The sequence below is a fragment of the Tinamus guttatus genome, unplaced genomic scaffold, assembly GCF_059628265.1.
Source record: "Tinamus guttatus ecotype Peru unplaced genomic scaffold, ASM5962826v1 Tinamus_guttatus_pri_ptg000287l, whole genome shotgun sequence".
Taxonomy (NCBI): domain Eukaryota; kingdom Metazoa; phylum Chordata; class Aves; order Tinamiformes; family Tinamidae; genus Tinamus; species Tinamus guttatus.
Genome location: NW_028288821.1, coordinates 4,400,201 through 4,414,311, shown reverse-complemented (window position 1 = coordinate 4,414,311; position 14,111 = coordinate 4,400,201). Strand labels below are relative to the sequence as shown.

Genomic DNA, 14,111 nt, shown 5'->3' with positions numbered 1-14,111 from the left:
AAGGAGCAATCAGAACATTGATATGAAAAAATGAGAGCGGAAGAGCCAACTATGTAAGAGTTATAGTCTAAGGTATCACATGGACAGTAAACTGCCCCACTGGCATGGTTCATCTTTCACATAGGTGGGTGTATCTGCATTGACTTAGGATGTAGATCAAACCTTCCTAGAGAGCTTAGCATCCCCACTTGGAGACTACAAAACAAAACCTGGTTTCTGGCTCAGTCCTGAGTTCAATTTTATTAAAATACTAAGAAACTCTTGAGAAACGAAGAAGAGTTAAACAAAATGAGAGGCAAGCAGCCTCTGTACTTTAAAGTGAAAGAAACCATGTACTTGTCTGCAAGCATTTAGCCTTTTATCTTAGATAGCACGCAGTATTGGAGGCAAGGAGTAAGAAAAATTGTGTGGACAGCAGTGAGAGTTATTGTAGCAGCATCATACATGTTTAACTGAAAAGCACCAGTTTTAATGCAACTTATATTCTAATTTAATGCAAAGTTAATATTATGTACATTTAAATAGACAAAAGCCAACATCTCATGGAATTAAGATGTGGATTCAGTTAGGCACTTAGGCAGATAGTAAAATACTTTGCTAAATTGAAGCCCCAAATGAGGAAGTTCAGAGGTTTGCCATAATATACTTAGTGACCTCTTTATAGTGAGCATCTGAGGTATTAGGATATCAAGAAGTCTCTTTAGTTGAAAAAGATATCCTGCTATACCAGCTTTGTATCATTTTACTACTTATGCTTAATAGATGAAAGTCAGAGTTAAGCTGAAGTTTCAGTAATTTTTTTCCTTTTTGGGGGGAAAGTGTCACACATACAGCATAAAAAGACTGTGCAGGAAGAATAGGAATTAAAATTTTAAAAGTATAATATTAAATAAAAACATTTTTGAGAGAACCTGGAGAATGACTGCTAATATGGGACCAAGAGACACGGAGTCTTCTTCGAGTGTGTTTTTTCATTCTTCCATACAAATCTCTGTCACACAATAACTTTCCAGGAAGAACATACAATAACAGATCACATGTTAAATGAAGGCTGTCAAAGTTCGGTCGTTGCAGAGACTTCTGTGTTTCCTCAAAGAAAGACTTTGCTGGATAAAATTTGGAGTGGGTATTTTAAGCTTGATGGATGAGCCATTGTATTTTTTAATCAACATTGACTCAGGAGCAGAGGAAAAAGATGGGGATTCAGAACTCAAGAACCTAATAGAGATATCAATGTCCATTTCTGATACAGCAGAAATGCTCTTGTCCAAAATCAGTGAGTGGAATAAACGATCTCACATATAAGGTAGCCCTTTCTCAGTCATTTAATGCAAATTGAGATTGAAAATATTCCCCTTTTTCAGAGTGATTTTTTTTTTAGAAGAGATTAAGTGGTAGGATATGGTGAGATCTCAGTGATGAGATGGTTTTCAATACAAATTATTTGCCATGTGTGATGTAAAAAGAACAGTTTTTAAGAATTGTTTCTTTCCATTTATGTGTTGTACGAACTGCTTTGGAGAATTTCCTTAGGATGGAATTGGGATTAATTTGACACAGGAGCTAGTTACACTGTGATGGTGGCAGATCATCTATGTTTATGCTTCAAGGAGTTTTTGTGAACCACCATTTTTTTCAGTACTACTTTCAAATCTATTCCAGCTAAACTGTTTTCTTGGCCAGTTTATATGCGCTGGGCTCCTGGTAACTTGCATTACATTCCTAACTGATTTTTTGCACTTCGTCTTCCACAAAGATAGGAAGATGCAATAAACTGTCCTATCCAAGCACATAATTCTTGTCATATTTAAAGAATTTTCCATCGGCACCATACTGGAATGCATACAGAGCTGCATGAAGACAAAACCTGAAAGTAGCCTGCAAGTGTATAAATACAGAAAAAAAGTAGTCTACAGAAACTGCAGTCTAGCTCTGCTCTAACCCTTCTACTGTAGTATGAGGGCCTGAATAGGACTCTTAGTTGGGACTGAGCCGTGTTAGGTGTTGTGTGTGGATGATGAATTAGATGCCAAGAAGAGAGAGCGATGACTCCATGAAAGTAAAATACCAAACAGAAGCCTTAAAAGCCAAACCAGATAATGTAGGATGTTGCTCTGTTATCAGACAGCCTTTGGCAGCCTGGAGCACTCAGGCTGCACATTGTGCCTGTGAGGTGGATGATGTTACTGCTCTTGTCTTCAGTGCAGAGAGCTGTTGCTGCCCAGAATGCTTCTCTCTGGGTACTTCTGATTTCTTTTCTTCTACATGTCACTGTTTCCTTGCATAGTCAGCTGTTAAATATGCCCGTTTCTGATACTTTGTTTTGTCTCTGACTACTTACTAATCTGAAAGGACCCAGTGCTCGGGGTACAGACCTTACATTAATTCACAATTTTGCTAGCTTTCCTTTTTTCTTGAAACTTTGGCCAGGTTTCTTCCTCTACCTAGTGATGCCATGCATAAATGCTGTTTTTCATTTATTTTTGTTTGTTTGTTTTCTTTAAAAAAAGAAAAGAAATAATTTTATTGTTTTAAAAAACTGTGAAACTCCACCTACATCTAAAATCAAATGGAAAGCAACTCTGCTGAGGAGGATCTGACGGCACTGTTGGACAAGCATGAGCCAGCAACATGCTCTGTGTCAAAGAGAGCACTGCAACAGATTGCCCAGAGAGGTTGTGGAGTCTCCTCACTTGGAGATATACAGAAGCCATCTGAACATGGTCCAGGGCAATGTGCTATAGGTGACCCTGAGCATGAGGGTTGGAAAAGATGATCTGTAATTGTCCCTTCCTACCTCAACCCTTCTGTGATTCTGTGATTTAAATGAAAATGTTTTAATCATTCTAAAGTTCCAAAATACTGCTCAAGTATATTTTCCCGCTAGTGTGACCTTGTTTCCCAGATCTATTGATGATACTGTTTGAAGTTATTCCATTAAAAATAGATGCAGATTTAGTGGGGAAGAGAGGGAAAAACTCTAAGTAGCTGGACTCTTCCCTTTAACACCCTCTGATATGTAATGAAATCTGAGACTCCTGCATCATTCTCATTCAGATTGGAACTATGACAAATGCGGAAAACTTTTATGAAAAGTTTGTTTTTGTCCTTCTCATCCTCATTATGTTCTTGTTCCATCTTAGTTCAGCCACATCTTGAGATGGAGAAGTTGTAGTTGGTGCTATTCCAGCCACCGTAGCCAGTTTTGCTGGGTGCTGGCTTTCAGAACTGCCGCTACCAGATGGCAGCATGTCAAAACACATGCTTCTGAAATCCTGCAGATTTTTGCCAAGTCTTGAAGCAGAAATATGTCTCATTCAGTGAAATTTGCTACCTGAAAAGTAGTACTGATAAGGGTTTCTGAAGGGATCCTGGGGCCTTTAGAGAACAGCTGTGTGAAATCTTTAGATTTTTGCTGATCTGCTCTTCTATATCCATCTCTGTATGAGCTACCTGTAGACAGATTTTTAGATTTCAGTTGATTTTAGTTGTCTCATTTTATTTGCTCAGAATCTGATATTTGGGACTCTAGGGAGGTTATAAGGCCCTAGACAGTTTCAGTTCATGGATCCAAGTATTAAGTTGGTAAGAGCAGATGGACATCCTTGAACATTTTTAGTTTTTCAACGACCAATATGGGTTTTGGATTCATGTTCACAGTTTGATTATCTAGTGTTCAGCCACTCAACTGTGATAGTATTTTTCATTCTCAAATTATGAAATATTTATCCAAAATGGCTGAGTCATATGCTACAAATAATTTCAATAGGATCTTCAGGGATTAGGGCATGAGGAATAATCAAAATCTGTAAATCAATACAAATATTATTTTATTTTTAAAATAATATATGTCAACAGTGTTAGTTACTAGGTAACTACAGATTTGAATGATGATACTAGAGTATTGGTCTTTTTAGAAATGACCCCCAATATGTTAGCATTACCTGAAGCATTTTCCCTTCAGTAACAAAAAGTGTGACTTCTGAATGGAGACCATAACCAAGTTACAAGTGATCCTCTCTATTATTGTGGAATTTACTACAAGAAAGAGGTCGTGCTTATTTTTGTAGGTTTTATTTTTTGCATTTAACAGGATTTTTTCTCCTGTGTACGTGTTCTACTATCTTACTGCAAATTTAAGGTCTTTTGTTTAGAAATAGATATGAGTAACTCATTAGGAAAATTTGGATACATTCATATGTTGAATTAAGGTAAGCTAAGTGTGATATGAGAGGTTTAATGAAATTGATTTTATGATACAAATATCTGAGAAGATTTTCTATAGTGCAAGAATATATAAATGTGTGCTTCTTGTATTGCAAATGTCTAATGTAGCTTTAGATATAATCTTTGTCTCAAAAGGTTCTCTAATTTTCACATCTAGGGTTTTGATTTGGCCTTTATTATTATTACTAGCAGTCAACCAAGGCTAAATTCTGCTCTGTAAATTATCATTATAAAATATCTAATAATAGAGTCCTTTCTCATTTCTAGTCTAAACTATCTGTAATTACTCTCTTTCTTTTTCTCCCACAGATCAATATTTAGAAGTTAATTAATGAAGTCAAATCTCTGTGGTGCTACATTGAGTCTCAGCATGACAAGTCTGTGGTAAAATCTTACTTCTTGATTAAGTATTTATAGGTAGTAGGACTCCAAAAGGCAGTGGTTCCCAAAGCTTTGGCAGCTTTCCAGTATTCTCATAAGAATAAAGAAGATTCAAAGGAATGTTAGAAGGGATTTGCTAGCTGCTAGAATTAGGCAGTTGTGCAGAGCAGAATTTTCCTTTTGATATCAGCATGGTGTTAAATTTGCTCACCACTTTGCAAACTCATAATCCCAGTTAAACAGCTGAATTTAAACATTGTGATTTGCAGTTTGATTCTTTTCTGATTACATGAACTGAAAAAGACAGGAAATTTAGATTTTGGGGAAAATATCCGCTGGGTGAGAAGGATTGTGTTTGATTCATTATTATTTTAATTGCCTTATGGTACTAGGGAGCATCTAATTCAAGTCCCTGGAGAAGTCTTCAAAGGAGGAAAGATAAATATTAGAATATGTTATTTATAGCCTTTAGTGTTTCTTTTCACCCTCATAAATACACAGATTAAATACAAGGGTTAGATCATGTCTTTTGAAGGTTTTCTTTTACATATGTGATTTGAAAAGTCAAAGCAGAGCTTTAAATAGCTCTCCAGAAAATAATGGCAATGGAGAGATCACTTCTTTCATTACGCTCCAGCTGTAACTTTACCTGTGAATGCTAAGCTGCTTCATCATGTATTTGAAATACAATGCAGGCTATTTTTAGATATTTTTTGCCTTTAGACCAGGGAACTATAAATAGAACTGCAGGTCTAAGATTACTATTCAACTTAAAAGTTTAGACACTTTGAGCACTTTATTTATTATTTCCTCTATGTGCATGGAAAGTAGTTGCATTTCTCGAAAGTGAACAAATCTTGGCAGGTTTGATATGATATTATGTCGCTCTGGTTATTATTTTGAAACTTGGCATGCTCAGTTCAATTACATAGGGCAAATAAGATGTGTTTTAGTTAATTAAATGCAATAAGTTGGTACTGCAGTAATATGTTTCTTAAAGTATTTAAAATGTGCTTTTGTTTTTAAAACATGACATTCTTTTCCATACTCTAAGCATAAATATTTATAAACATCTACAGGTTGATTATATGAAAAGTTACAAAGCAAATACACCCAGCATCTTGTGTTTTCTGAAAGAGTACTATATTTTAGTCAGTTCAGTTACAATTTTCTGCATATATACAATCAGTCTAGAACTACATTTACTTAAATCGTGTCTTATAACCTTCTTTCTCTCAGTATCTGAAGCGAGTTGCTTCCTACTGAAAGATGATGAGTGATGAATCTTAGCAGCAAGAGTTCCCTGAGATTTCTGTAATAATTAAAATACTTTGATAATAAACCCAAGTCCTGTACATAGAAATCAGCACTCTGAGACAGTGGAATGAGAGTAGTCCTTTGCAATGTTGAATTTTCAAGTAGGGAGATAATCCATTTTTGCTCCCCCTCCTTTTTTTTTTTTTTTTTTTCCTTTCTGTTCATTCTGAAAGTGTGACTTGATGAACATCAACAGGCTGTAATCCGTTTATTCCATGTGGTGGTGGGAACAGAGAACTAGATATTTCATTTGGACTGAGTGAACCAGAGTCGCTCTGAACTGAGCCGCTACTGCCATCAAACTGAGAGATTTTCTTCTTGATCATTTTTCTCTCTTTGGCTCGGCGATTCTGGAACCAAATTTTTACCTGCAGAGTCACAAAAAATGTATGATTAATCCAAAGTCATAGTCAACTTGCTACAATAACAGTAGCAATGAAAATATAGCAAAAACAATACTGGATTTGTGCAGAGAATATAATTTAGTCACTCTGTATTCATTTTCTGTCTCACAAACAATAGATAACATTTATTTTGTTAGCTCTCGAAGACTCCTTTTTTTTTTCTTACATTAATTACCTATATTCTCATTTTACTGTTTATGTTACATCCTTTAAGGTATGCTAAATAGATTATTAAATAGAAAGATGTACTATTACTTTATATTAAAAATCTCTTTATTTTTTCAAACAAGTTTGTTATTTCATTACCTTTCAGGTAATGATGCTAAAAATTATTTAGCCTTGTTAGTCGTGAGCCCTGTCGAAATGTAGAGAGCTTATTACATGATTTGTCCGCATTCTACTCGAAGGTAGTTTACTAGTTAAAAGTTAGAGAGCTGAGAGAAAAAAAGTAACAGTATGTAAAAGGAAATAACTACTGATTTTTGGCAATACTAACAGTTACTTCAAGCATATATGTGCTCTAAATCAGCCAGTTTGCACAACATTAAAGCAGGGTTTTTCAGTGTTTCACAATTGCACTTCTCCAGGAATTTTCCAATGGACCTTTCAGAGGTCACTTACAATCTATGCGCTGGTTGGTTCTGAATGTGAACATCACTGCACTAAAACATTTATTTATAAAAATCCAGTGCTTTCCCACCTCAGCTGGTCCCTCTCTGTTTCATGTTCTGAATGCAGACTGAATGCAGAAGAAGAGATCTTGAAGGAGGAGAGTATTTTAGAGAACTGGATGTATATATTCATAAAGAACAAAAGTTTTAAAAATTCTGAAAAAAAAAAAAAAAGCTGTCTTAAGTTTACCTTGGGGGCAATAAATCTGATTTCAAAGTCTGAGATGCTTTATTCTGTATCATTAAATCTTCCCTAATCCTCCATCTGTAGCAGAACCATTGATGTTCTGTTGTATTGGGATGGTTATATTCAACACTGACACTTGGAGGCTGAAGAGCTGTGCTTCGTAAGTGTGCTTTCCAATGCAGTGATTTGGTTAGAGTATTCTTTATCCAAAACTCTTCTAGTTTTTGTATGAATGCAGATAAAATGCATGGGCCTCCGCTCGGGAAACCAAACAGCTTTTCTGTATGTGCTTAGGTTGAATGGATGCTGAGATGCTATCCAAATCAGCAATGCATGTAAGTATGCACTTGAAAATTTCCTGTCTTGACTACATATACATGCATAACAGGCTTAAAGTTTAGGCATCAAATCCTATGGCCAAAAGCAGCCTGCAGTAGTAAGTGTTTGTGCTACCTGTGAAAATAATATCCAAAAAGTACTACTTGAAAAATCAAAGGGTATAAAGGATTCATTAAAACGTGCTGAAGTCTCACTCAGTGAGGAAGAATGTGGCCTGTGGGAACAGTGGTAATAAAGTTCTATTAAATATACACAGGTCCTTCATTTGATTACTCTTTGAATGCTGACTTTCATTTTACTGGCTTACAGCTGAAGTGTATCTAGTACTTTGGATCTTTGCTGGCCACCATTTTGTATGATTGCAAGAAGGACTCAGCAATATCCATGTAGTTATGACTATAGTTATAACAATAAGAGCTGAACTGTTTAAATTCTATCTGTCCAGCAAGCTATGGAAGTAAGAATAACAAAATAATTCCTAATCTCTTTTTTCCTAAAATTGCAGTTTTCTGTCAAATTAGCCTATTAATTTGTGTTTGTGTAGTGTATTCTCTGTGTCAGATACCCTCACAAACACTTCCACAGCAGCCTTGCCACTGTTGTTGGTACAGAACACGAACATTATGCATTTCATCTGCCAGTACCAGCGTCTGGTGAATGTATAGGTATGATGAGTAGCCTCTGTGTACCTGTCTTTCAGATAGTCCCAGGTTTGCTGCAAGTTCTGACTTTCTCCTTATTGTAATATATCTGTTGCAGTGAAATTCCTTCTCTAATTCTAGTCTCTGGTGGTCTGTGTAAACAACTCGATATTTTTCTTTTGTTCTCGTTTTACCTGTTTTGAGAAAGAAATATTATTAGTAATGTTGAATTTGATATTTTTTAGCATCTTTCTTTCAAACACATCAAACATTTTACAAACATTATTAAACTACAGAGTATGCATGGGTTTGTTTGCTGAGTGAGGGCGTATGGGAGAAGTTTCCTGCATTCTCCCAAATGTAGCAAAGTATTGGCTGTCATAATAATTTCTCTTTCTTTTTCTCTCTCTCTTAATATACATTTAAGTAGAAAGCTTTTTAGTTAAAAACATCCAGCAGCATCTTATAAGAAATATTTCATAGCAGTACCTAATTGAAACTGGCAATATTCAGATTCAGTTCAGATGGGTTTCACTTCAGTGCTCATTTAAGTAACTTCTGTGTGTAACCCAGACTGAATTCCAGGAGTAACTTTAGGGCTGAAAATCAGTCGTGATTTGTTTAGTAGCACTTTGTCCCAATTCTGTGTTTGAGATTTTAAGTCACATATCTCTGACTCAAAGAACTGTCTCACTAGGAATGTGTGTTTGCTGTCTTACTGCATTGTAGGATACACTTATGTGTTCAATAATAATTAGAATTATATTTTTTTTTTCAAAAATGGTCCTATCTTGTTAGGTGGTAAGTGCCTGCTGAGCTGTTCTTGGGGTACCTGGTGTGCTCACTTTTCATTTGGAGTTGAAGGCACATGGTAATTTGTAAGACTAGGCAATAAAATACTTTTAAAAGTATTTCAATATTGTCTTATCTCTAATAGATAAAACAAATATTCTGCTGTTGAATAAATACTGGTAACATAAAATATTACTTCATGTTGCAAGATTTCTTTTATCACTTATTTTTTTAAACTATTCTTCGTCTGATAATAATACAGATAGCTCATTTCTTGACTTATTTGTTCTCTCTTGCACTTTCAACAGTCAAGTGGATAGTTTTCCTTTTCTCCTCTGATCTTCTCAGTTTTTTTTTTGATGTGAGTTTTCTGGGACAAACTGTAGGACAAAGACTCCTTTAAAGTCGTTCCCTAAAATCCATTGAGGTGTTAAGATGAAGCACACGCCACACAAAAGAGCGACAAGAAGATCTTATCAGGAACCCTTTTCACATTCAGAAACACAAGCCAATTGGTTTGGAATTTACAAGCCCTAAACAAATGTCAGGCTCTTTCATCTTTGGAGGAAAAAAAAAAGGACAGAAGTAGATGAAGGAATATTTTTTCTTCAATTCCTCTGAATTTTGGACCAACAGTGAGGGTAGACTGAAATGTATTTTATCTAAATGCCAAAAGTAGGCATAACTGAAGTCATTCTGAAATATACATATTTAAGGATTATTTCCTAAATCACGCTCCTTTCATTTCTAGTGCGCAAAGATTCCCTGCCAAGTTTTCAGGGTTAAAACATTAATTAAACTAAGTTTACCTTTTTCAAGGTACAAGTTGTCTTTGAAATATTTGCAAAAAGTGATAGTTATAATTTTTATTTTAGTCTAGATATTCAGGTTCCTTGTAATCTCAGGCTTAGAAGGTGACCTCTGAAAAAAAGTTAAAATTCAACAGGGTTATTCCAGCTTCTCTATAATCGGCAAATATGACCATGATTTGAAGGGGTGGAGAAAAAGAGCAGTTTTCCCCATTCCCCTTGGCCATAAAATTCACAGAGCGTTTCTTCTGAAGACAATAAAGCGTGGGGAAGGCCTCTTTATTTGCTGTGAAAATCATCACCCTTTCCGGCAATATAACTCCTGAAGAAAAGAGGGAGAAGGAAGAGACAAGACTGCATATCAAAGCAAAGAGGTGTTGAAAGGGTCTGTTGCCTCAATATGACAGATAGACCTCAAAATCTAAGACAATGTAGGCCAGAGAAAAATAGATGTCACAACTAGTTTACAAAGCAAAATAAATTAGCATTAGAGCAGAGGCTTGGCCTTTTTTCCTTATAGTTGCTCTTCTGTTTTATTTTCTAACATCACAGTAATTTTGCTGTGATTTAATCTGAATTACTTGTGCATCGCTGCCTGTTTAAACAAAGACATAAAGTATATTGAGTACAGCTCAATAAAAAAAGTTTTCTACATTTGTTCTTCCAAAATAGAAAAATAATCTTGTCCTTCCCTGTAGTCTCTTTAAAGTCTGTTCTGTTTCTGGAAGGGTCACTTCCAGATGAAGTTTCGTAGAAATCTGGACCTCTGTTTGGATATCTTCTTTTCAACAAGTGCCGTGAGGCTTGCTGTTACTAAGTTCAGCATTTTACACTATTGATTATACTGGTTTTAGAAATGAATTGGATTCAAGTTCTGTTCTTAAATAGCTGAACTTGTTAGGACACTTTGATTTTGATGAAAACAGGATGAGACAAGAAGTAATTCTTTTTTTTTTTTTTTTCTCTCTGGCATTGGTAGCTGGTCTTGAAAGACATTCCTGTGAAGGCTACTTTGAATGTTTGCTTTTAAAAGTTTCTTATTGCCCAACATGCCTGTAATTTATGTACATCTGAAAAAAAATGTTTTTAAATATACAGTTTTGGTCTTTTTGTAAGAGACTATATTCACCAAAATTTCAGAGTAAACTCTATCTGTGGAAGGGACATAAAAGTGTATTCGTACCTTAACAATATTGTTTCATCCTGAGAATTGATTTTGTTGAGTAAATTTTTGTTTCAGTTTTGCTGCAATTTAATTTCTTATATAAAATGGCAAATGCATTGAAGCAGAATGTACAGTATTTAATATAGTGTAAATTGAAAAAATATATTCTGATAACCTAATATTCATTATCTTTAGGACAGTATATAAGTAGGTTCCCTCATTTAGATATTTTTTGATTTCTGTTATTCCAAGATGCTCACATGTATCCATCTAGGTACACACTGCAAAAGAAATTAAACATGTACATACTTGTGTGTGTATACATAAGATACATAGCTTAAATAGCATGTAATTATGTATAATATTCTGGAGGTGAGGAAAAACAAGAAACAAGTCTATGTTTCAAAGAGTGGCTATAATGCATGGGAAAGGTTTTTAATGTTATCTTCTAGATCAAACATTGGTAAGTTAACATGTAATTGTTAACTACATGTTAGTTTTAGTCTGCATAGTTTTAGTCTGTTATAGTTGTTTAAATTTCTTCGCTTTACACAGAAGCTTTTATTTGTCAGTATTATCATCATAGTAAATTTTACCTCTTTTTTACACTTAACATTATTTTTAAAATCTCCAATAAATTTGCAAATTGATTTAGTATTTCTCCTGATTCTGCTTTCCCAAATAGCTTTTTTGTTTGTTTGATTTGTTTTGTTTTTAAGCATATTTATGTCTTGAGCCCAATTCTGTGAAGTCTTGATCTGTTTTTAGCACTTCAGAAGGCTGGACTCTAAGCATGTAATGCCTCAGGATATTTAAGTACTGACAGGTCCCAATTCATCTGTCCAGTATTGTTCATAAAGGGAACTTATACACAACGTGTTTAAGTTTCAGCATGTGTGCCTGTGCTTTTCAAACTAGAGATACTTTTCTGAATTGCTTCTACATTTCATGAAGTTGAGCAAGCATGTGTGAAGCTTGGAGTGTCTTCTATGCCTATGCAATAAATGTGAAGACAGAGTTTAGATTTTCAAATCTATTTAATTCTTACAAAATACTAATACATTTTAATTTCACTGATACCTCAACAGAGACAGGGTTGCCCCATTGGCATTCAGAGTAGTTGCAATGGATTTTGGTCCATGGTCAGGTCTGCATCGCCTTTTACACCTTGAAAACTCCAATAATGTTAATGAAGTTACTGCTGATTTACATGAGTATACATAAGGGAAAAAAAAGAGATTATAAATCTAACTGACTTTGAGGAACATTGTATAGGCTCCATGTGGAAGCATGGAATAACCATAGTGCTCACTAGGGATTTTATGTTTAGTAACAGTAGAACAAAGTGTGTATCATCTGCTTTATAACTAATAATCAATTATAAAACTAATCTTGCTCTTGAGTGATAACCATCACTCAAGGAAGGATGATTTATCTCCAGTGACCCATCTGATTTTCTGTGACCTCTGAGATTGCTCCTTCAATTGTAACTGCCCTTCTTTCTTTAGCGCATTTTCTTTGATGCTCTCTAACGTGCACTTATTACTTTTAACCTTAACAATAGATTTAGCAAACCTTGCTACACCCAATTTACACCTCAGGGCTATAGGCAGAAAGTTCTTCTGGTATGCACCTCGTGACAGAAACAGGAACATCAAGGAGTGGCACTTAGAACAAAGTGACTTTTAATTGTCTAGTTGTGGTAGACTGCAAAATTCTGATACATGAGCAAAATACTATAAATACAGATCTGAAACTTAATGAAAAGAAAGCTTCACTAAGAAGCAAACAAATATAGTCTATGACTAATCTGGAAATATATCTTCTCATCTAAGAAATCTATGTAGGAAAAGTAAAAAGGATAAGAAGAGCAGCAGAAAAATTTATAATCAATACAGTTTGATCGTAGCACAAAATCCTCTTTAAAAATATTGAAATTTCTATAAATTTTTTTAAATAATCAACTTATTTCTGTGTTGATATTTAACTTGCTACTCAAAATAATTACATACTGTTTTTACATATAACTGCATGTAATGTTGCTGCATTCAGTCTTCCTTAATATTTTGAAACTTGTCGTATTTTCTAACCAACACTGTTAGAGTGAAGACTGCTGAAGCTGAGCGTCATGCAGCCATATCCCAACAAACCAGCCGTTCCACTATAGTAACCATATAAAACGTTCATGGAAAGAAAGTTAGAGTAGTGCCAGTTCAGTTAGAACTGAATTAAATGGTAGTAAAATAAATGTCATAAACGATTGACCAACCTATGTGCTTCAAGTGAAGTTAATTATTTTTAAAATCAGTGATAGCTGAACATGTGTTTTGAGGAAGAAAACTTAACGTACACTTACCTGTGGTGTTAACTTGCACCGTTTTCCGCATCCATTCGTAAGAGCTGTGTCGTTGGCTGGTGGGAGAGATTTGCTGGGCATTAGGTGCGTCTGCGGGAGGTAACCCCCCAGCTGCAGCGGGATGCAGGGAGCTGTAATCAGCAGAGCTGTAGGAGACCTGCCCAGGAGAGGAGCCGTTGATCTGCGCAGCAGCGGCGGTGCTGGAGGGTCCCGGGCCATAAGTGGTCCAGTCATCCCTCTGCGGGCCGTAGTGAGGTGCCCAGGGCCCCGCAGGCTGGCCATGGTTGTCCAGAGCCGGCACATGATGATATCCCATGTAATCTGGATAGGACGGAGTGGACACAAAGTTTTGCACAGGCAGGCTGTGGTTACCCCTTGCAGATCCTGGATACATGCTGGTTTCCTTATCCAAGAGAGAGCTCACGTACATGATTGGCAGATTGTAAATATGTTGTCACAGCATCCCGAATCCTCTGAATTTTCTTTAGCTACTTAAAAAGAATTCTGTGTTTGGTTTTCGCCAATAATGGCACTCTGCTTGGAATCTTTTACTTCATCCTCTTTTATTATCAACTGTGTTACCAGGTGCTGGTGGTAATGGTTTACCAAGATCTTGCCTGACGTCAGCCTGCCTGCCTGCCTCATAATTACATTTGCATTCAAATGAAGGGCTGACCATGCAGGCAACCCCACCTTGCTGATAGTTCATGTGCTTTCTTTTTTTTTTTTTTTTTTTTATGAACTTTTATGTATACTATTAGCCTTCCCTGATATTTTACAGGAATTCTACTGCTGTCTGAAAATGTAACAGTATCTTGTAGT

The 14,111-nt window shown here is 35.6% G+C and overlaps 1 protein-coding gene across 1 annotated transcript; it reads right to left on the bottom strand.

Annotated features, from left to right (window-relative positions):
* Window positions 1–6,086: 6,086 nt before the first annotated feature.
* On the bottom strand, window positions 6,087–13,719 carry CDX4 (caudal type homeobox 4). The gene is made up of 3 exons (XM_010212847.2): window positions 13,290–13,719; window positions 8,216–8,361; window positions 6,087–6,293 (listed from the first exon to the last, which is right to left on the bottom strand). The coding sequence occupies exons 1-3, from the start codon at window positions 13,717–13,719 to the stop codon at window positions 6,087–6,089; spliced, it is 783 nt and encodes a 260-aa protein (XP_010211149.1).
* Between the last annotated feature and the right edge of the window lie 392 nt (window positions 13,720–14,111).

What these genes read in the sequence shown, in the direction of transcription:
- CDX4 (XM_010212847.2), bottom strand. Translation starts at nt 13,719, where the DNA reads ATGTACGTGAGCTCTCTCTTGGATAAGGAAACCAGCATGTATCCAGGA. An exon ending in GGTGCAAGTTAACACCACAG is followed by an intron (nt 8,362 to 13,289) that starts GTAAGTGTACGT and finishes TTCTCAAAACAG; the next exon opens with GTAAAACGAGAACAAAAGAA. An exon ending in TGGGACTATCTGAAAGACAG is followed by an intron (nt 6,294 to 8,215) that starts GTACACAGAGGC and finishes GTGACTCTGCAG; the next exon opens with GTAAAAATTTGGTTCCAGAA.